General features: G+C 45.8%; 1 protein-coding gene across 5 annotated transcripts in view; it reads left to right on the top strand.

The window, feature by feature from the left end:
- The window catches only part of ARID1A (AT-rich interaction domain 1A), a 134,794-nt gene that overhangs the window by 68,553 nt on the left and 44,279 nt on the right, over positions 1–21,962 (top strand). For all 5 annotated transcript variants that reach the window (XM_044997603.1, XM_044997607.1, XM_044997604.1 and 2 more), the window contains 3 exons: positions 14,628–14,840; positions 15,616–16,080; positions 17,182–17,295. In XM_044997603.1, the coding sequence (XP_044853538.1) occupies positions 14,628–14,840; positions 15,616–16,080; positions 17,182–17,295 (792 nt within the window). The remainder of the gene's footprint in view (positions 1–14,627; positions 14,841–15,615; positions 16,081–17,181; positions 17,296–21,962) is intronic.

Genomic DNA, 21,962 nt, shown 5'->3' with positions numbered 1-21,962 from the left:
ATACACGTCTACCCATATCTCGACGACTGGCTGGTTCGAGGTCAGTCTCGACAACTCGTGATGGACCAGATGACAGAAATCCTGTCTCTATTTCAGCGGCTCGGTCTTCTCATCAACGCCGAGAAGTCCACTTTGATTCCGACACAGCGAGTGGAGTTCATCGGAGCGGTCTTCGACTCCACGGTGGCCAGGGCCTGTCTCCCTCGCGCTCGACACCAGACGATGGTCTCCATCATCCGGGACATCGTCACCTTCCCGACCACGACAGTGCGCTCCTGCCTCCGCCTCCTGGGCCACATGGCTTCATGCACATATGTCACCGCGTACGCGCGGCTCCACCTCCGCCCATTCCAGTCTTGGCTCGCGTCGGTGTACCGGCCACATCGGGACCCCATCGACATGGTGGTCACGGTCACCAGGGCGACCCTCGAGTCCCTCAGCTGGTGGCTCGACCCGGAGGTTGTGTGTGCCGGAGTCCCGTTCCACCCTCCTCGCCCGTCCGTCACCCTGACCACGGATGCCTCAGCGCTCGGTTGGGGAGCTCACCTAGGCGATGTTCATACCCAAGGCCTGTGGTCGTCCCAGGAGCTCGAGCGATCCATCTGGCCTGTCGCACCTTCTGCACGCACCTGCAAGGCCGCTGTGTAACAGTATTCACGGACAATACAACAGCAATGTTCTACGTGAACAAACAGGGCGGAGCCCGATCCTCCCTCCTCTGCAAGGAGGCGATGCTCCTGTGGGACTTCTGCGTGACCCACTCCATTCACCTGGAAGCGTCCTTTCTTCCGGGAGTGCAGAACACGCTGGGCGACCATCTCAGCAGGTCGTTCCTCTCCCACGAGTGGTCCCTCCGTCCAGATGTCGTCCACACAATCTTCCGGAGGTGGGGGTTTCCCCAGATAGACCTATTCGCCTCCAGGGAGAACAGGAAGTGCCACCTGTTTTGCTCGTACCAGGGTCGCTCGCCAGGATCCCTGTCGGACGCCTTCCTTTATCCCTGGACGGATCGCCTCCTCTATGCCTTCCCTCCGTTCCCACTCGTGCACCGAGTGCTCCTGAAGCTTCGGAGGGACAGAGCCACAGTCGTACTCGTAGCGCCGGCCTGGCCGAGGCAGCACTGGTACACCCTGCTGCTCGAGCTCTCCGTTCGGGAACCCATCCCCCTTCCGTTGTGGCCGGACCTCATCACCCAGGACTTCGGCAGACTCTGCCATCCGAACCTGCAGTCCCTCCATCTCACAGCTTGGTACCTGAGTGGTTGACCCACGCGGAGAGGGGCTGTTCTGCGGCAGTTCAGCAGGTCCTGCTTGAGAGCAGGAAGCCTTCCACTCGCTCCACTTACCTAGCGAAATGGAAGAGATTCGCACTATGGTGTGATCAACGAGGTCTCAATCCGTTCGTAGTCCCGGTCCCTACCATCCTGGACTACCTCTGGTACCTTAAGGAGCAAGGTCTTGCGGTCTCCTCCTTGAGAGTTCACCTGGCAGCAGTGTCCGCCTTTCGTCCATCCGTGGAAGGTCGGTCCATCTTCTCGAACCAGATGGTTTCCCGCTTCCTCAAGGGCCTGGACCGCTTGTACCCGCCGGTCCGGCGTCCTACCCCGACATGGGATTTGAACCTCGTGCTGGCTAAGCTGATGAGTCCCCCGTTCGAGCCCTTAGCCACGTGCTCACTGCTCTACCTCTCCTGGAAGACGGCCTTCCTCGTCGCCATTACATCAGCGAGACGAGTTTCTGAGCTCCGCGCTCTGACGGTTAGCCCGCCGTACACAGTCTTCGCCCTCATCCTGCATTCCTCCCGAAGGTAGTGTCAGCTTTCCATCTCAACCAGGAGATCTTCCTCCCGGTGTTCTTCCCGAAGCCACATGCCTCGCCTCGGGAGCAACAGCTGCACACCCTCGACGTCCGCAGGGCGCTCGCTTTCTACATCGAGCGGACTAAGCCCTTCCGGCGTTCGCCCCAGCTGTTCGTAGCGGTTGCTGACCGCATGAAGGGCGAGCCGATATCCTCCCAGCGCATTTCCTCCTGGGTCACTGCTTGTATCAGGACCTGCTATGAGCTTGCTCGCGTGCCACCATGCCGCCTCACCGCTCACTCGACGAGAGCGCACGCCTCGTCCGCCGCTTTTCTGGCCAATGTTCCGATCCAGGACATCTGTCGAGCGGCCACCTGGTCTTCGGTCCACACCTTCGCCTCCCACTACGCGTTGGTGCAACAGTCTCGAGAATACGCAGCCTTCGGCTCCGCGGTGTTACACTCCGCCATGTCTCACTCCGACCCCACCGCCTAGGTAAGGCTTGGGAATCACCTAACTGGAATGCATAGGAGCAATCACTCGAAGAAGAAAAGACGGTTACTCACCTGTAGTAACTGTTGTTCTTCGAGATGTGTTGCTCCTATCCATTCCAGACCCACCCTCCTTCCCCACTGTCGGAGTAGCCGGCAAGAAGGAACTGAGGAGCGGACGGGCCGGCTGGGGTATATATTTAGCGCCATAGCGGCGCCACTCCAGGGGGCGCCCAGCCGGCCCGCTGGAGTTGCTAGGGTAAAAAAGTTCCGAGATGCCGTGCACGCGCGGCGCGCACACCTAACTGGAATGGATAGGAGCAACACATCTCGAAGAACAACAGTTACTACAGGTGAGTAACCGTCTTTGTTTTGTTTTGTACGGTTCATTGGATTAATTTAAGTCGGTGAGAGAGGAAAAACACACAGGTTCAGTTTCCTTCCTAGGCCCAGCTTTCATATATTATGTTAGCCTTCCTCCATGTTTGGTTATGCTCAGCTGAAAATGAAACTTGTCTGGTATGTACTTGGATCTTTTGCTGTAGCAAAAGTTCTGCTTCCAAGGAGATTCCAAAATGTGGTCCTCTAGAAACTACCGGTGCCACCCAGCATCCAGTGCTGCATCGTTAAGTCAGGCAGCTACTCTGGACACGATGGAGCGCTGGATGCTGGGATGAGGTAGCCTCTAACAGTTGTACTTCTAGAACAGATTAATGCGTTGCATTCTTCTCTGTTTTGCAGTACTTTGCACTTCTGTAGGAATCCCTGGGATCTTGTAACTTTAAAATTATAAATTAAACCTCACAACACCCTAGTGGGTCAGTATTGTGCCAGCCTTGTAAATTTTACTGACAGTTCACCAGCCCAGACACTGTCTATTCACCCACCCTTGATCTTAATAATTTAAAATAAAGACAAAACACAACAAAAATGTCTCCCCAAACCTAAAGATCTCACTTGTAAATTAAGAAAACATTTACCAGGTGGGTAGAAATTTGCAAGGGTAATACAAGAAGTCTGGAAGAACCAAGAACTGGATCTCCTGACTTAGTTCTGGGCTTTAGCCATAGACCAGGGGTTCCCAATGCGGTGCCCGCGGGCACGGAGGCATCTAAATGCATCTGCCGCCACAGTCCTTTGTCCGACTTCTGCCAGATGAAAAAGGTTGGGGACCACTGCCATTCTTTTCCTCCCTTGCAAACTGGTTGTGGCCCTCAGTCGCCTAGCAAACTGACAATGAAGCACTCCTCTGAATAAAGTTGGAGTGTTTTGTTTCATTACTGTGGAGTGGAAGCGGGTGAAATTCAGGTGTGGTGTTTTCTTTCATAATCTCCTCTGACCCCCACCACTAGATAGTCTTTCTGGTTTGTACATGGATGTGGAGCCCACCTGCTTTGCCTTAATAAACATCTTTACCATTAATTTCATTCTCTCCTTGATTTTTGGGTCTGTCTCATGTGTACCTTGCATTGCAACCAGGCCTACCGCAGAAAAAGATCTCTACAGAAAGAAAAGGTGACTTATCTGAGAATCTGACAGAAATTGGACCCTGCCATCTTTCCATGTTTAAAGGGCTCCTTGAATTAATGAAACAAACTTTGCTTTGGAAAGTGAATCCTGAAGAGTCCTCTGTTGCAGGGACTTCCCTCAGGCCTAATGTTTTAGAGCACAGATTGAATGCCAGCACTGTTTGGTAGCTGAGAATGTCCTGCTGTGTCTGGAGTCTGTATTGCTCATTTGGGATGAAGAGCAGGGTTTTAGGGAACCAGATAGTTAATGGAGACTGAAAGTTCATTGCTGGCTACAGTTGTCTGAATAGACTTATTAGTCAGCTTTGAAGCTGTTTTGAAGTTTTAATGATGCTTACTGAGAATACTGTCTTGTGAATGATCTGCATGGCTTGGATTGCTCAGCTGTTCTAATTTGTGTCACTGAGTAACACTGGTATCTGGAAGATAGTCTTTTCAGTTGCAGCGTGGCTATTTTTCCTTTTATTTATCCCCTCACCAACTTGTTTCAGGGAGTTATTTTCATGACTTGTTACTGGACCTGATCAACATGTGCACTTCTACCTCTTCGAGTATATAAGTGGGTCTGCTACCAAAATGCTACTAAGTAATGATCATGCCAGGGACACTACCAGCCTCAAGTTAATTTCTGTGGTGCGAATAGAGTGTTGGTGAAATGTGGAGCCTGCTTTACCATCTACAAAGGAAGTTTGTTTGTTTTTCTTTTTCTTTTTCTTTTTTCTTCCCATCTTGGGAAGAGAAGTACCGTGGCAGACTTTCTATTATGTGTTTCTTGGGAGTGTCTCCCACTCAGCTGAAGAAGTTCATGGATGCAGACTTCTTGGTGGACCTGAATAATGTTGCTTGGCTGAGGTTTCTGAAAAAGTCCACAGGAGGTTTTTGGAGGGCAGCCTGTGTATAGGGTGACTGGACCTGATCAACATGTGCAACAGTTAGTGCGGCGGGGGGGGGGGGGGGGAGAGGAAAGAGGGAGCTAGCTAGTCATTTTATATGTGACTTGCATCTGACAAAGTGGGTATTCACCCACGAAAGCTCATGCTGCAAAACGTCTGTTAGTCTATAAGGTGCCACAGGATTCTTTGCTGCTTTTACAGAACCAGACTAACACGGCTCCCCCTCTGATATTTTATATAGGTATGTGATGGGTTTGACAAGAAATAACTTGCACAAGCCACTCCAGTGCAGACAGATGTTGGCTGAGGTGATTGTATAGTGAAGTGGGAGTTACTATCTAAATACCAATGGTCTGACTGACTTTACACCAAGACCTATAAGGAGAATGTGATGATGGGTTGATTGGTGGTCATTGCTGTTCCATAAAGCTTTTTGTTGGGCTCCTGCACTGACTGACCATCGAAATTTATGTACAGAAGTTGGCATCTACCCATGGCATGTCAACATCATAGAACTACTTCTAAATTTCTAGTGTTTTGTACTGTAAACCACCCTATATCCATTTCTAGATAAGAGAGTGGGCGGTGGAAGAAGGAAACCTACCTGTTGGTCAGCCAGTTCATGTGGCTGGGCATGGTATGGGCCAGACATGCACAACGCATGGCCCTTTATCCTGTGTAGCAAGCATTGTTGAGAGCACTATGACTCGACTTAGTTTCTGATTTTTTTTTTTTCCTCCCTAGTCCACAAACTGCAGTTCTGGTGGGCAGGATTATCTGATCATCTTCTGACTCTTTTGAAACGTCTTGGATTTAAACCTTGCTATATTGGCACAGTAGCAAAACTTAATGACTGTGGAAAAATAAATTAAATGTCGTTGCTTTTGTTACCTGGATGGGGGCACCAGGGTTTTGCTTGTTCAGCACCTTCAGACAGGGGTATTTGTCTCTGTAACAAAGTGCTCAGTTGGGTTAGAGAGAGGAGCTTTTACCTCCTCCACTAGTTGTGCCTCATGCTGCCTGTATGGTAGCCACCTAGATTCTCACAACTAGAATTAGCAAGGCTGGGTCTGTCTGCCATCTTTACAAGCACTAACTTCGCTTTCAAACAAGGAAGTGGCCTTCTCACTCCCCTCCTGAACCAGCAGATGCACAGTAAATCTTTTTTGCTATATCCCTTGCAACGCAGCTTATTTTAATAACATGTGACTATTTCCTGGTAGACCAATCTCTGCAACCATCTACATGTAATTGCTGTAGGTTACAGAAAACTAAAACATACAGCATATCTAAATATGACAGTCATTCAGATAATATGGTGATTTATATACACCTATATAAATACCTACTAACCTGGAGTGATAAATACAATGGTCATCTGTCATGAAGAATGACTTGCTGAACAGGGAAACCTATAGCCTTGATAAGTAGGATTTGGTTACTTTGGTAGAGAGAATTTAAAAGGCACAGGCCAGAGAGAGGAGAGGTGATTGGAAAAATTCTGGCTTCTGACAAAGTGCATCTTCTGTTGCTGGGAATTTCCTGGTATCTGTGGTGTCTGAGGTTAGCTGCTCCAGTTTTTGATGAGACCACGGTCCTCTTGGTAAGCCTGCATGTGGTATGGCATCCATCTTTGTGGTTGTAACACATCTTGCCTTAACTACTATTGTGAATTAACTTTTCAGTGTCCATCTTTGGTACCTGCAGAGCATCAAAAAGACTCTTGTGCTACCTTCTAATATTTATATATCCGGCACATTTTGTGAAAGCTGGTTCTTTTTTTGCTCTGAACAGAGTAGCTTCAGGAAAGGACTCGAAGGTCTGTTCAGTGGAAATTTATTTGGTCTTGGCACCATTTTAAACAGGATTTTTGTTGTTTTTGTTGTTGAGTTCTCTCTTGTATGAGACATCTCTACAAAAACTGTCCTTGGCCATTCATTGTGTGTATGTGCCTGCAATGGTTATTCTTGATACATGTTTGAATTAGGGCTCTTCCTTTGAAAGTCCAGCTTCTGCTTACCTCTTTCCATGAGGTTGTTCTATAATGGTCTGTTCTGCAAACAAAAACCCTGCCCAGTCTAGCTGAAACTGTGGCATAGGGCATAGTAGGAGCAGCAGTGTTTAGTATGGCTCTTCTGGGGTGTGTGAACAGTCCTCTTGCTGAGAATAGCGTTGTACTGTAATATCCTGTGTTAACAGAGTGTTTGTATGTAAAACACGGGAGGTAATTGTCCTGCTCTACTCAGCACTGGTGAGGCTTCATCTGGAGTACTGTGTCCAGTACTGGGCACCACGCTTTAGACAAGACATGGATAAATTGGAGAATCCAGAGGAGAGCATCAAAAATGATAAAAGATTTAGAAAACTTGACCTATGAGGAAAGGTTTAAAAAAACACTAGGCGTGTATGGTCTGGAGAAAAGACCGTAGGTGGGGGAGAGGGAACTGATACTGCTTCAAATATGTTAAGGGTTGCTATGAAGAGAATGGTGATCATTTGTTCTCCATGTCCACTGAAGGTAGGACAAGGAATAATCTGCAGCAGGGGAGACCTAGGTTAAATATACAGGTAGGGGAAGCACTGGAATAGGCTTCCAAGGGAGGTGTAGAATTCCTGTCATTGGAGGTTTTTAAGAACAGGTTAGACAAACACCTGTCAGGGATGGCCTAGGAGTACTTGGTCCTGCCTCAGGAGGTCTCTTCCAGCCCTGTGGAATGGGGAGGAGATGTTCATTCTGATCAGAAAGGGAACTTGCTGGTATGGCTTTCCTGACCAAAGTGGACTAGTATCTTTCTCAGTGTTGATATATTGGAAATATCTCCTCCCCCTCCTTTTCCCTCCATTGTAAAAGTCCTAATTCTAAATGTGGGGGAGCTCTGAATGAATGACTTTTGGTAGAAGCAGGAGAGGAGAATACCTTAGGAAGTGTCTTTTTATTCATGTGATTCCTTCTAAAGGGATTCTGTAATTCTGATATTCTTTTGAAACACATACTTTGGCGGAGGAGTGGGTTTTTACCGGGCTTCAGTTACCTCAAACTTCATCTTTGAAAGGACAAGCTTGTAAAGAGAAAAGTAAAAACTGCTGAATTATGACACAGTAAACTGGCCCCTCAGGTTATAAAAGGTAGCGAGTTCAGGCTGGGATATTGACCTTAATACAGACAGCTCCACCTTAAATAGATTAGATGAAAGTGCTTCTGACTAGAAGTTGAGCTCTGTTTACTATTGAATGAGAATATTAATAAGTTCTGTGCTCTGGCTTTTTAGCCTGCACTTGTCACAGACTAATTGTGAAAGAGCTAAAGTTGGTTTACACATTGTGGGGCAAGTTTCAGAAACACCATTTGGTGGAGCCATGAAAATGGTTGTACAGAGGATGCCAAATAAGTACTTTAATAAATAAATAAAGAGGAATGGAAATGGAATGAAACTGAAAGTCTGGTTCTCTAAACCATAATGTCTTTGATCCTGCTGAATGTTAACTCTCATTGTTTTCTGTATCAGAATCCTAACTTGCGCCGCCTCTCATCCCCTGAGATGTGCTTTGTTTCTAGCCACTTCTGTGGCATTACCTTAGTTATATAAGGCAAGGTAGGAAATACCCTCGGCTTCCTTGGGGCAGGTCCTCAGATGGCATAAACCAGGGATTGGCAACCTTTGGCATGCAGCCCGTCAGGGAAAGCCTGAGGCCCCCATTGGGATGGCGAACCACAGCCAGTGGGAGCCGTGATTGTCCGAACCTATGGACGCTACAGGTAAACAACCCATCCCGGCCCGCCAGGGGCTCTCCCTGGCAGGCTGCGTGCCAAAGGTTACCAATCCCTGGCATAAACAGTCATAGCTCCATTGGCTTCAGTGGAGCTATGACAATTTGTCAGCTGAGGAACTGCCCCTTGTGTTTCAAGCCCTGTTAATGAGCACGTATGTAGCTATGATAACCCCCACCCAGTATGTAATAGGACAGGGAGTGTTTGAGAGCTTCCAGTGTCTGTCTTGTTATGGGTCACTGACCCCTGTAATATTATTGATCTCAGTAAGTTTCTTTACAGTACTTGAAATAAAGGCTTGATGCGTCATCCTTACGGTTCATATGGGATTTTGGTGCTAGGGTTAGACATGCTGGCCTTTACGTATCTGGACAGGTTTCCGAGATTCCAAGGGATCATTGGTACTGATGGCTCTTGGTAGTATAGTTCATGAAACTGGAGCCAGCACTCAAAGTTCTTATTCACTACAGCCTCTTCACTTAAATTAGGACTTGCTTGTATTTTGAGACAACTTTAGTGCTCAGTTGACATACCCTCTTGTAGATATTGAGCTGGGTCCAGACTCATTATAGACTGCTTGAATTCAAGAGCAAAGTTCTCTTCACATTCTCAGTGATTTCTGAATTGCCAGCTATCAAAGACACACTTTTGGGTCCGTTTCTCTTACTTGCGGTAATGGGGCTACAGTGTCCCTACATGGGGTGGGAAGTGCTGGAAAATGAATGAGTAAAGCTGCTCAGTCTGTATCCTGTTCACTTCAGCAAACTAGGGTAGCTGTTTTCACTTTCAGATAGCTGATGTTTCTGTCACTGGTTCACTACTTTATTTGAACAACTTGCACTCTTGTCTTGTTTAAATAGTTAAACCTGATCTCTAGATAAAACCCCCTCTGTAGAAATGAAGAAGCTGGTGACAGGCTTCCTAGTGGAGAGGTGTAGTCTCCTTGTTACTCTCCAATATTAATTCAGCACCGATGGAGTGAAAATCAGACAGCCTGCTTTCTAGTTTATCCAGTAACTGAGGCTGGTTATGCCTTTGTGCCTGGGTAGTGTAGTAATGCGTGCAACACAGGGGAAAAGAGGACAATGTCTTCTGAGCGAAAATCAAATTTATCTTCGGTTCTGTAAGATCCCATCTGGGTTCAGCTGTGGGGAGTTGATGGAAGCTGCATCTGTGAGCTTGCAAAAACAATGTTAATCGGTGTTTTGTTGGTGAGAGCTTTTCTCTGTTTGGTGGCTTGCAGGTCCCAGAGCTCAGTGGTCCCTGTCCTCTGACTAGCTTGGGCATGGTAGACTCCAATAGGAGAAGCAGCAGTAGCCAGCTGCTGCTTCTCCCTGAATTTGCAGGAAATGGATTTACTGTCTTTGTACAGGAGCACAGCAGCCAAACAATAGTTTGTGCTTGCAGGGCCATGTGGTGAGTCACGTGACCTTGTGCTGTTCTGCCGGGGTCCTTACCCATCTGTTCTCTCCGCTCTTTCTGGGTTATCAGGCACAGATCCAAGTCCTCACAGGCAGCCAGCCTCATGGCCAGAGATTATGAGCACTAACCTTCCTGGCAGGGGCGGTGTGGCTTTGCTTTTATGCAGATTAGCCATGTGCTTCTCACTTCAAGGTTCCACAGGAAAAGACATTTCCTGTGCTTGGTTCTTAATGGGCGGTTCCCGGCTCACTGTACAGGGACCGTAGGGTTGGGGCCTGTGAAGTGAAAGCATGCATGGAAGAGGGATTACAGTACGCTGCCCCCCCTTTCCCATTCCACCTCTGCTACTACGTCACCACAACACAACCACACGCTCTCTCATACTGTTGGTGTCATTCATTCAGTGCCAAGATTGCTTTAAAAAATTCCCTTGGCCCCAGTTCAAACAGGAGTACAGCTGGGATGTGTTAGATTTTAGGCAGTCTGCCCTCAATTTGAGATGAGTTATAAATAGCAGTGCCGACTTCCTTAACTACCACTCTCGGAGGTAAAATGCAGGTTAATTACTGTGGGAATCAATTAGGGCTTCTCTGGGTTAAACAGCCAGGGTTGCTTTTTTATTATTATTTTTGATTCCCCTGCCTCCTCCATGTTCTCCCTCCCCCCCTTTCCTCCCAACATGGACAGCAAATCTGGTCGGAAATAAATTGAGATCCAAGGTGAGAGGTTTGTAATTCCAGAAAATTGTTTCTGGTTTATCCCAGCACTGGCCAATATCTGAGTGAAGCCAATTCAAGCGCTGCAAAATTAGACTTCAGTGAGAAACTCTTCCCCCTTTTCTCTCTGCCCCCGCCCTCCCCTACCAAAACTATTAGATAGGTAATAGGCTGTCGTAAAAGTGAAAGGAGTGCAGGTCTGCCTGGCCGTGGAGACTGTTCTTTGCTCTGTAGCCTCCACTTTCACAGTAGGACTCTTTACATATTTTTCATGTTGGTCTCATAAATGAGTTAACTCCACTTAACCCTTTAGAAAGGTACGAGATCTTCCTTTATGATGTCTTGTTTTCTGGCAGAATTGTGTGGGTTTTTTTTTTTTAACACTTGGACCTGCTTTGAAGCCGTAGAAGAGTCTTCCCTGTTCACTTCTACTTATGTGTATTAAAGCATTGCTCTTGACCAGCACTTGCTGTTCTGTTACCCCGCTTAGGATAATTTTTACGTTTGTAACGTTGTTGTCTCACCATTGCAGTAAAGCCAGAATAGTGTGTGTAGGGTAACTGTATCTTCTGTGGCCTTTCTTCAGGTAAGGGTCTCTTGCACTTTCCATTATACAGCCTGACTTGGGGGGTTTGTAGAGCTTGTCAGTAAGCGTGCTCTGGACTGAAACTTGGTGCCCTTGGCCTAGGAGTGAGTTTTTTTGTGTTTTTTTTTTTTTGTTTAATTTTTTTTGAAAGAGCAGTTTTGAGCTTTAGAATACAAGTTTATCCTAGAAGATTAGGGTTGGAAGAGACCTCAGGAGGTCATCTAGTCCAACCCCCGGCTCAAAGCAGGACCAACCCCAACTAAATCATCCCAGCTACGGCTTTGTCAAGCCTTAAAAACCTCTAAGGAAGGAAATTCCACCACCTCCCTAGGTAACCCATCCCAGTGCTTCACCACCCTCCTAGTGAAATAGTGTTTCCTAATATCCAACCTAGACCTCCTCCACTGCCACCACTGACAACAGCCTAGGTCCATCCTCTTTGGATCATGCGTTTATTTTTGCATACAGTAGAGTAGAGCAAATCTGGTTTTTGAAAATTTGCCTGATGACTGAACTAAAAGTTTGGTTGTATAACACTCTCTCAAAGTACCAAAACTTGACACACATTCTGAGATCGCTTCTAGTTTCTCTTTTGGCTCTTCTTCGAGTGATGATCCCTCTGTGTCAATTGACACTACTATGAACTGTTCCAGCTCCAGCGCATAGTGTGCATGTGCACCCGCGTGTGGAATCTAGATAGGTACCACACATCTCCAGAACCTCCAGTTACAGTAAGTAATCGTCTTTCTGTGAATGCAGGAGGGTGTAAGAGAAGGGTCTAGACTTCACTGATCAAGAAGCAGCAAAACTTTTCTCTCAATTATGTCTCGGTGGCCTTTACTGTGATTGCATGTCAAAAGCAATCTACTCTTGTGGTTTCCTGTCGAAAGGATTTCCCATGTGTCAGTCCAGAGAAGGATCTCCAGCCTTTTGCAGTCAGGGTTTGGTATTTCCTTATTTATCCTGAAGTGTTCTTGCAAGTGAACAGGCATTACTCCCTCTTGGCTTTTCCATCTCGTATAACATCAGTGTGCAAGGGGATCTATAGCCCACCACCCTCCAACTCCTCTCACCAGCTTCTGGATTGATAGGCCCATCACTGCATTTCAATCGTGGCTGTTCCTTTCTTGAAGCACATGAGTTACACTGAATAAAGGGATTCAAGTAGAATCCCTGATGGTACTTTTTTTTTTTTTTAACTCTTAAACCAGAGCAAGTCTGTTAAGGCTAGGCCAGTTAAAGTCCTATCCGTGAAAGGGGTGATTGTGTATGTAATGAGAGATTTGGAAGAAAGAGGCCACATGCTGTATTGCTGCTGATGCATGCTGCAGCCCTGAAGGAGACAAGTTAGCCTGCTTGGATTACAAGCATCAGAGATGTGTATTAAGTTTTTTTTTTCCTTTCCTTTCCTTAGGGATGAAGTTTACAGTTCTGTCACGTACAGACTTTGACGTAAAGGGCTTCAGTTTAGAATGGTGTGTTGTAGAAATAAACCACTTAATTGTCAAACTTGCTTTTTGTTTCTGGTAGTGCCCATAGTATGCTAGTTGCTTTCAATATAGAGAGAGAGACTTAGAGAATCTCCATCTAAAGATACATGCTATGTGCTGTGCTCCACCTTGGCCAAGCAGAGTAGGTGATGTGACCACAGTCTGGAAATACAGAGTCCTGCTTTCTAAGGGCTATATATAAACTATTCCCTATTACTCTTCAAGTTCATCAGTAGCAATCAGCTGGTTTCCTGTGGGCGTCACGGCAGAAGTGGCTCTTAAAAAGGGATTTGAAAGGTGGCATTAGCCTTGCAGTTGATCAAAGGAAGGGAGATCTGTGCATAGGGGCTAGTCTACGCTAGAAGCGATGCAGCTGCACCGATGCAGCTGCGCCACTGTAGCCCATCTGGTGAAGATGCTCTATGCTGGGGTCCCCAACGCGGTGCCCGCGGGGCATCTAAGTGTGCCCGCTTACTGGCCGGTGGACGAGCATCTGCTGAAATGCCACCGACGAGTTGCGGCATCGCCTATTGATATTGCCGCTTGTCGGTGGAATTTCGGCGGATGCTCGTCCGTCACCATGGTCCTCCACGGCTTGTTGTTTGGCGCCCACCAGACGAAAAAGGTTGGGAACCACTGCATGCTGATGAGAGAGCTCTCCCGTCGGCATAATAAAGCCACCTCCCCGAGAAGTGGTAGCTATGTCAGCAGGAGCAGCTCTTCCGCCAACAAAGTGCTGTCCTCGCTGTCGCTCAGGTCACTGTAGCTTATGTCACTCGGGGGGTGGGGGGTGACTTATAACTTATGTCGCTCAGGGGTGTGAATACCAACATAAGTGTCATGTAGACAAGCCCTAAGAGGCAGCGTATGGTGATGGCTGGGTGTTTAAAACACTGATATTTACATGAGGGGCTGGCCTCTTTGGCGGACGGGGGTAGTGATAGGTAGGGAAGGGTGAATTATACAGGACTCGGAAAATGGTGACCAGAGGCCTGAGCTTGATCAAGTGGAACTGAGAGGATTCAAAGATGGACTGACTCTGGTCAAAATTACAGGCAAGGGAAGTGATCCTGGTGGTAGCCTCTTCCTGCAATGTCTGCCACGAGTGCATGTGTACTTGGCTAACGTGTTTTTTTAAAAAAGTCTTAGTTCTAAAACTCCATCCTTTCCATGGGCATAGCTCTAAAAGCTGAGGGCATTTTATATTGTTACCTGTTCCAAAAATTACACAAGAAACATGTCGAACACACTAAAAAGTGGAAATGCAGCTTTACACATGCATTGGTGTGTACACATGTAGCACCGCGCTCTGAAATAAATGTCTGGATTAATGCAATGGTGTGGCTGAATTTAAATGCGCAAAAGGCGAAATTAACCACATGTAGAGGTACGCAAGAAACTATTGGTGCCAGGAGGTTGCTGTGGGAGCCATAACATTTTGACTTCTGTGCGTTTTAAATTTTCAGCTGTAGCGTTGTATTAACACAACTTTTTACATTTAATTTACTTATTTGTGGTGTACTTGCTGCTTAAACCATTCCCTGATATGGGAAAAGACTTTTCCTCTTCTCATGTGAACGGACTGCTCTTTAGTCCCCCAGTTGGATATATCGACTGACTTCCCTTTCCCCTAATGACCCTTCTCTCTCCTTCCTTTCTCCAGGCCTCGGAGGAGATGGCAGAGTGTAAAAAGATTCCTCACAGCTGGATTAGTGCTGTGGGGAGTATCTGTAGGCCCCGTGTGCTGTATTTTTATAGCATGACTGCAGTTTTGTCGGATGATAGCTCATTAGTTGAGGAGATGCAGGGCAACTTGGGTTTTATTGCACCCCTTCTTGCTGACCAGTTCCTTTTATCGTTCTATGGGAATAAGGATTGTATAGGCAAATATGGTGTATATTCAGTTCGTATACACGTCCTAACTTTCTTCACAGCCTTCAAGCCCAATGGATCAGATGGGGAAGATGAGACCTCAGCCATATGGAGGAAGTAACCCGTACACACAGCAGCAGGGACCTCAGTCGGGGCCGCAGCAGGGACATGGCTATCCAGGGCAGCCATATGGGCCACAGACCCCCCAGAGATATCCCATGGGAATTCAAGGCAGGACACAGAGTGCAATGGGCAGCATCTCATATGCGCAGCAGGTAGAGCAAAAAATAAAACCTCTCATGCCTCACCACAACCCATTCTTCTCTGACAAGCAGATGAATGAACTCCTTTAAATCTGGCTTGTGAATGTGTGTACTAACGGGACCGGTCTTCAACAAATTCAGCTATGTACTGTTCTCAGTTATTGAGGTGACAATATTATCTGTTGTTTAGGCTGTGTGTTGTGATGTGGTTGGACTTAAACAGATGAATCCTTATGTGAAGGACAAGGATCTGTGATGATCTTGCTTTCCAGAGAGGTGACAATAGATCTTTAGTATCACAAGTGTAAGGGGGGGATGGGAGGGGAAACAGTTAATGGATTAAAACAGCATCTACACAAATCTTTACCAGCGTAGAGAGACTTTACATTACTACTCAGAGTAATGTAAACTTCAGGTCGGGGTGGCTTACTGCTTCATACAATCATCTCCTCCTGATCTCCTGCAGAATTCAAAAGGCTGCCTTTGCAGTGAGACTTCACTCTTTGTGGTCATTTACTTACTTTTGAGGATGGACTAATGGACATCACAACAAAGTCCTTATGGGTCCATATTAAAGATCTGTTATTGCCAGACGGAATCTGGCACACCCCTGGCTTCGCTGGTTCCTCGGCGGCGTACTCATCTAGACAGCAGTGCTTCCATTACCTTTCCAGTTAATTGCCCAGCCCAGCTGCCTGGGAGTCATGTCTGCAGAAACTCCGATTCAGACATGTTCTTGTTTGTGGAATCTGTTTCTAACTTGCATAATTCTACTCTCCTTTTGTAGATTCCTCCTTACGGACAGCAGGGCCCAAGTGCATATGGACAGCAGAGCCAGACTCCATATTACAACCAGCAAAGTCCTCATCCCCAGCAACAGCAGCCTCCATACTCACAGCAACCACCATCCCAGACCTCTCACTCCCAAACTTCTTATCAACAGCAGCAGACCCAGTCTCAGCCTCCACAGCTTCCGTCATCCCAGCCTCCGTACTCCCAGCAGCAGTCCCAGCCACCTCATCAGCAGCCCCCATCACCGTATCCCCAGCAGCAGCCCACGGCCCAGCAACATCAACAGAGTCAGCCTCCATACTCCCAGCAGCAGCAGTCAGTGTCGCCCTACCAGCAGCAGCAACAAACTCAGCAAACCACCCCCTCTGCTCTTTCTCAGCAGTCTTCTTCATACCCTCAGTCACAACCACAGCAACAGCAGCAGTCTGCGTACTCCCAGCAACGCTTCCCACCTCCACAGGTAGGACCTCCGCTGCTCGCTACCTCCTTCTGTAGGTAACGACCAGAGTTTGCAGAATTTCGTTCTCGGTTCATTTTAAAACCAATGAACCCCCTGCTTACCTATGATTAAACTAATAAATGTATTGCCCTCTTAGCTCTGCATAGATCTGTATCTCCTCTGGCTAGGATGTCGAAATGAGACCACTGAAGGCACAGAGTGGTCCACAGAGCTCTGGTGTTTCATAGTGATGATGCACTTCTAGGTCTTCAAGAGATCACGCTTCTTGCTGCTTCTGTAGCCCAGTGCAAGACTCCAAGATATTGGGAGCCTTGTTTTATCGCTGAAAGTAACAAGCCTATCTCTGCACCCTGAGTGGCTACTTTGTTGCTTGGGTGAAGCTTTTCCATGTAAACTTATTCCGTGTACAGATGGCCCCAAATTTGAGGGAGGAAGCAAATGAAGAATAGATCCGACGTGACCTGGAGAGGTCAGAGTAGCGGGGAATGTAGACGGCCCTACACTTGTGGGGAAGTGAAATACCCAGCATAAATATGAAATTGAGTTTTTAATCAAAGAGCAAGGCCCCTTACTTCTTTAAAGGTAGATGAAGATAATTTTGTCTTAATGTTCTAATTAAGCATGGAGTTGTCTGACAACCTTTTGAAATTCACAATCTTTGTGAAAAAGATCAAAAATCTTGACCGAACTTCTCAGAAAACTGTCCTGTTTTTTGGATCAGCTCTATTAATATATGTAATTACCATAGTTTCCAGAGGAAAGGTATAGAAGGTAGGAGGAGAAAGTGCCTACAAGAGATCTTGGTTTTTAAGTGGTCTGTATTGGGCAAAATAGAGCAATAACTGGAAAATCACTGTCTTTTTAGACTCCTAGTGCTAAAATTTCTTCTAGTACAGACTCTTGGCCTAGCTGTCCATCAGCAGCCTTGATCCTGTGTGGAGCCAGGGGATGCTAACTTAGTTCCTCTATTCTCTCTCCCTCTTTGTTTTGGATAAATGCCCTCAAGTGGTACGTAAACTGTTTTCTCCATATTGTTGGAATATTCCCAGACCAATTGCTGTGGAGTCCATATTTCACTGCTGTGTTTTCTTTGTGTTTCAGGAGTTATCTCAAGACTCATTTGGGTCTCAGGCATCATCTGCCCCCTCAATGACTTCCAGTAAAGGACAAGAAGATATGAACTTGAATCTTCAGTCAAGGCCCTCCAGCCTGCCGGTGAGTGGGGAGGCTGTCTGTAAGTGACTGGGGTGAGGGTGACCAGAAGCTCACCAGCATCGCTAGTACTGGTAGTATTCCAGATGGAAGCAGGTATAGGTCTCCAGTTGCCGAAGAGAACTGATCACTAGGGCAGTCTCTGGTTTTGTCCTTTTTAAAATATAGGGGTGCAGTGGCTTGTTCTTTTGGTTGTGTTTTTTTTTTTTGCATTCCAATTTAGCCCAGTATTACATGTATCTTAATAGTCTAGTAGACTTGTAGCCACTACCTGTATGTCAGAGGATTATTATGTTGCTGATTTGTGCACCTTGGTCCAACATGACTGAACAGATTTTGAATGAAACAGGTTACTCAGTACCTGGAGTTAGGAAGATCAGCCTGTAGATAGCGCCTGTCACTGCAGCCGGGACAGTCGTTTCCTCGTAACTCCAAATCTGTTTGCTATGTGATTTTTTTTTTAATTAAACATTTGAACTATTTATATAGTTTTTGTAAACTTACCAGATTTTTGGGTACAGGATTCTGGCTGCTTGTTGAGCGAGACGTCTTTTTATCTTGGTTTTAAACTTCCTAGAATGTAGCAATTTAGTGGGGAGGGTTGATACATTTCTCCTGTAAAGGTCTGGAATGGGCTGATCCATGCTTATGGCTCAAAATAAGAGTTTGAGTTGTTGAACTCAGTTTGATTTCACGGAAGAATTATTTCCACTTATAACCAGGTGGGAGTTCTTTTCCTTTAGCATCTAGGATAAAGCTCCTTCCTAAATTGCCGTTGAATTGGTCAAAGGAGAAGGAGTTGTGTGCATAGTATAAGTTATTCTTGCTCTCAACAGTGGGATCCAGTTTTTTGGTCTGTGGTGAACCCTTCTAAACAGTTCCATGGATCATAGGGGCAAGTTATGTCATCAAAATGCAGATCAGACTCTAACTTTGATAACAAAATGAGTTAAATTTATTTTGGTGTTTGGCTCCTTTTGGACCTGATTTTGAAGATTCTGAGATGTGGAGAATCTTTAAATAGCATGTTTCTTTCCACTCTCTCTCTACAAGTCCTTGTTTATGACCCATCTTCTGCCTTGCAGTGTAGGGAAAGTGTAGCCATTGAAGAAATCGCTCTGAATCTGAGCGGTGGAGTGTCATGATTAGTTGCACTGTTGATGCTGTCTCCATGAATCCTTCCAATCAACTCCATCTGATTCAGATTATAGGGGTGAATTGTTCTCTTTAGCAGAAGTGGCTCCTGCTCAGAGCCAAGTGGGAGTTTGTTTTTGTGGTGTTATGGATAAATGTGGTCTCTCCTTGAGCCCTCTTCAAATTTACCTTCAAAGTGGCTCTGTTGTGGAATGGCAGTATTGGAAATGTGGGAGTTCTGTTGTTTTTAGATGCTTGAATTTTAACATATCCATCAGTGTTAGTGTACTTAAGCTTCCCGTGTGAGAAATCTCTTCTAGAACTCTGTAGCATATGGAACTCAATCCAGTGTTGCGTTAGGAGTTTGCTCTGTGTAAGACCCAGTGTTCTGTTTAACCAAACATCTTTACAGCCTTTCATCTCTCGGACTTTTTCAAGGATTAGGTAGTGAAATCAAGGCCATCCGTCAGTCCGTCTATGGTTTCCTAGAGCCTGCTCCTCCCCTCTCCCCCCCTTTTTAAAATATTTATAGATGTGCAGGATTTAAAAAAAAAAACAAACCTCAATTTTTGTTTCCCAGAATTCCTTCTCCTGCTAACATGAAGGGAATCCTTAACCCTAGCTTTAAGGTGAACACTTTTGTCTACTTACTGTTTGCACATCCAATTTTGTGTCAAAGAACTTCTGTATCTGTAAAAAGGGAATGTTTGCAGGTGTTATCTACCCATTTGTTCCAACCTTTTCCTTGGTTTCTGTACTGGGAGGTTTGGTGGCAGAATAGCCTGATAGGGATTTTTTTCTGTTAAAGTGTAAATATATCTTTTTTGTTCTTCTCCCTGTGTCCCTCAAAGTTGGATGGTCAATCAGGGATTTTGGATTCCCCCGTTGTAGAGTAACTTTCCCAGGCAGCCATATAAACACCTTATGGAACCATAGGTAGTACTATGGCCTTTCACAGTTGAAAGCCTTAGGTGCTTCCCTACGATCAATAAGCCCTGCAGAGTAGCCACTATTGTGCACCTTGGTAACTGGCAACCTGTGAAATGCAGCTTCTTAATTACTGACATGTAGCGCAGCCCTGGCTAAAGTGAATACTGCTGTTTTCTAGGTTTCTCTGCTTAGGAGGTATTAAATATATTTAAAGACTTTTTTTTTTCTTAATTGCATAAAGGCCAGAGGTTCCATATGTCTCCATCAGACTTAGTGCCTGTGTTGAAACTTTAGGCAACGAAGGGGGAAACACTTAAAAATAAATAAATAAATAAAAGTCACTCTCCGTGATACTTAACCATAAGTCTACTAGAAACGTCCAGGCTACATGGCACTTCGTGCCGGTCTAGGCAAGATCTCTCTGAGGAATGTGTAGCTGGTCTCTGGTGGTGGTGTGCTAGGAATCTGTTCAGTAACTTTAGAGAGCTAATCTTTGTGTCATTCTCTGATGTTTCTTTCACTGCTGTGAGAATCTGAAATATAGGAATGTTGCAAGAGGTTGAAATTGGTTTCACAGACTTATCTAATGCTTTGTTTGCTCATCTGTAGATTGCAAAAAATGTTTAGCCTTCCACTTTGGTTCACAAGTTATTGGGCTTTTATAGAGTAACTCCTTCTCCCTGGTCTCTTTCCCCCTTTCTGAAGAATAGACTTGAAAAGCATGTGAGTAAATATACTGCGGCTACCCAGTGACACAGATGTCTTTAAAGCAATGGCAGATCCAGATAGGTGCCAGGCAAAGGCAATTTTCCCTACAATAGTCTGGGGGAAGAATTTTTCTGAAGAATTCTTTGATTCCTAGGGAGTCTTTCTCAGCAATTCATTAAACTAAACTTAGATAACTCTTGTGTATGGGAGGGACAGTGTGTAGTCTTAGTGCCTGGATGTAATAGATGGTGTAATCATTAGTATAAATCTCTTTCTCCCAAGGGATCCTAAATTTCTGCTCATCAGCAAGAGACTCTCTCTGGCAAGTAGCATCCAGTTTATTTGGTGTTCAGCTTCTTGAGACCTTGACTTTTTCTGAATCTGAGGACCATATCTCCAGCTATTAATTACAATAGCTTCTCTCTGGTTTGGGAGGAGTTGGCTTTCAGCAGTGTTTAGGTGAAATCAGAGAGCTCTCTTCTGTGCCAAGCTCGGATCCTTTCTTCTATTCCTTTCCTCTTGTCTCCTCTTGAGCTGTAGACATCCTCAGGACTGGAGGGGGAAATGGCAGGTCAGTGTTTCAAAAAATACTAATTTTCCTTTACGTGAGAGACCTTAATCCCATGCAGAGTTTATTGCACAACCTTCACAAGCCTAGTGGCAGTGCATTCTCCTAAAGCATACTTCATAAATAAGAGTTGCAGCTTACTCTAAGGGTTAGAAACATGGTTGGAAGTGCGGGGATGTGAAATGTCTAATAGCTGCTTCATCCATCTCTTCTCCTTTGCCTTCCCTTGATTTCATAGAATCATAGAATATCAGGGTTGGAAGGGACATCAGGAGGTCATCTAGTCCAACCCCCTGCTCAAAGCAGGACCAATCCCCAGACATATTTTTCCCCAGATCCCTAAATGGCCCCCTCAAGGATTGAACTCTCAACCCTGGGTTTAGCAGGCCAATGCTCAAACCACTGAACTATCCCTCCCTCCTACCCCTTTCTCTTAATTAGCATCTTCCTTGATTGGTGTTCTCAATGTTTATGTAGTATGGTGGTAGGTTTAATGTTTCTGCTTCATCTGAAATATGACTGACCTGAACATCCCATCATTATCCAAAGGGCTGTGTGTTAAAGTCTAGGCTAGGAATTTTTTTTTGCAGAAGGCCCTGAATTCTTAAATCACAGGGTTTTCTCCCCCCCTCCCCTTGTTAGGGATCTTGATAGTCTGTTTCCCCCTCTTTGTCTCAAGTTGGTTTTCTTGCTTACAGACACTTGATTTTAGGCAGTTCTCTTGGAACCTTAGAGAATTATGTGGTTAGAAGATGGAATTGTTAGCCTACATCTTTCTTCAAGCTCCTATCTTGATGATCACTACAAAAGTTTTTTCTCTCCAGCTGATAATAGCTCATCTTAATTAATTAGCCTCTTAGAGTTGGTAGGGCAACTCCCACCTTTTCATGTTCTGTGTGTGTGTGTGTGTGTGTGTGTGTATGTATGTATGTATATATATACACACACACCTCTACCTCGATGTAATGCTGTCCTTGGGAGCCAAAAAATCTTACCGTGTTATAGGTGAAACCGTGTTATATTGAACTTGCTTTGATCCATCGGGCTGTGCAGCCCGCCCCCCCCCCCCCCGCCCCCCCCGGAGCACTGCTTTACTGTGTTATATCGGGTGGCGTTGTATCGAGGTAGCGGTGTATCTCCTTACTATATGTTCCATTCTGTGTATCCAGTGAAGTGGACTGTGGCCCACAAAAGCTTATGCTCAAATAAATTTGTTAGTCTCTAAGGGACCACAAGTCCTCCTGTTCTTTTTAAGGCATTCCTATGTGAGAAGAATGGATATGTTGGTTCCTGGCAGGGAACTCGGAGACATTTTACCTGTGGTTTTGTA

Source organism: Mauremys mutica, chromosome 23 (assembly GCF_020497125.1).
Source record: "Mauremys mutica isolate MM-2020 ecotype Southern chromosome 23, ASM2049712v1, whole genome shotgun sequence".
NCBI lineage: Eukaryota > Metazoa > Chordata > Testudines > Geoemydidae > Mauremys > Mauremys mutica.
Note: the sequence above shows the minus strand (reverse complement) of the source record. Positions and strands in the feature narration are given on the sequence as shown.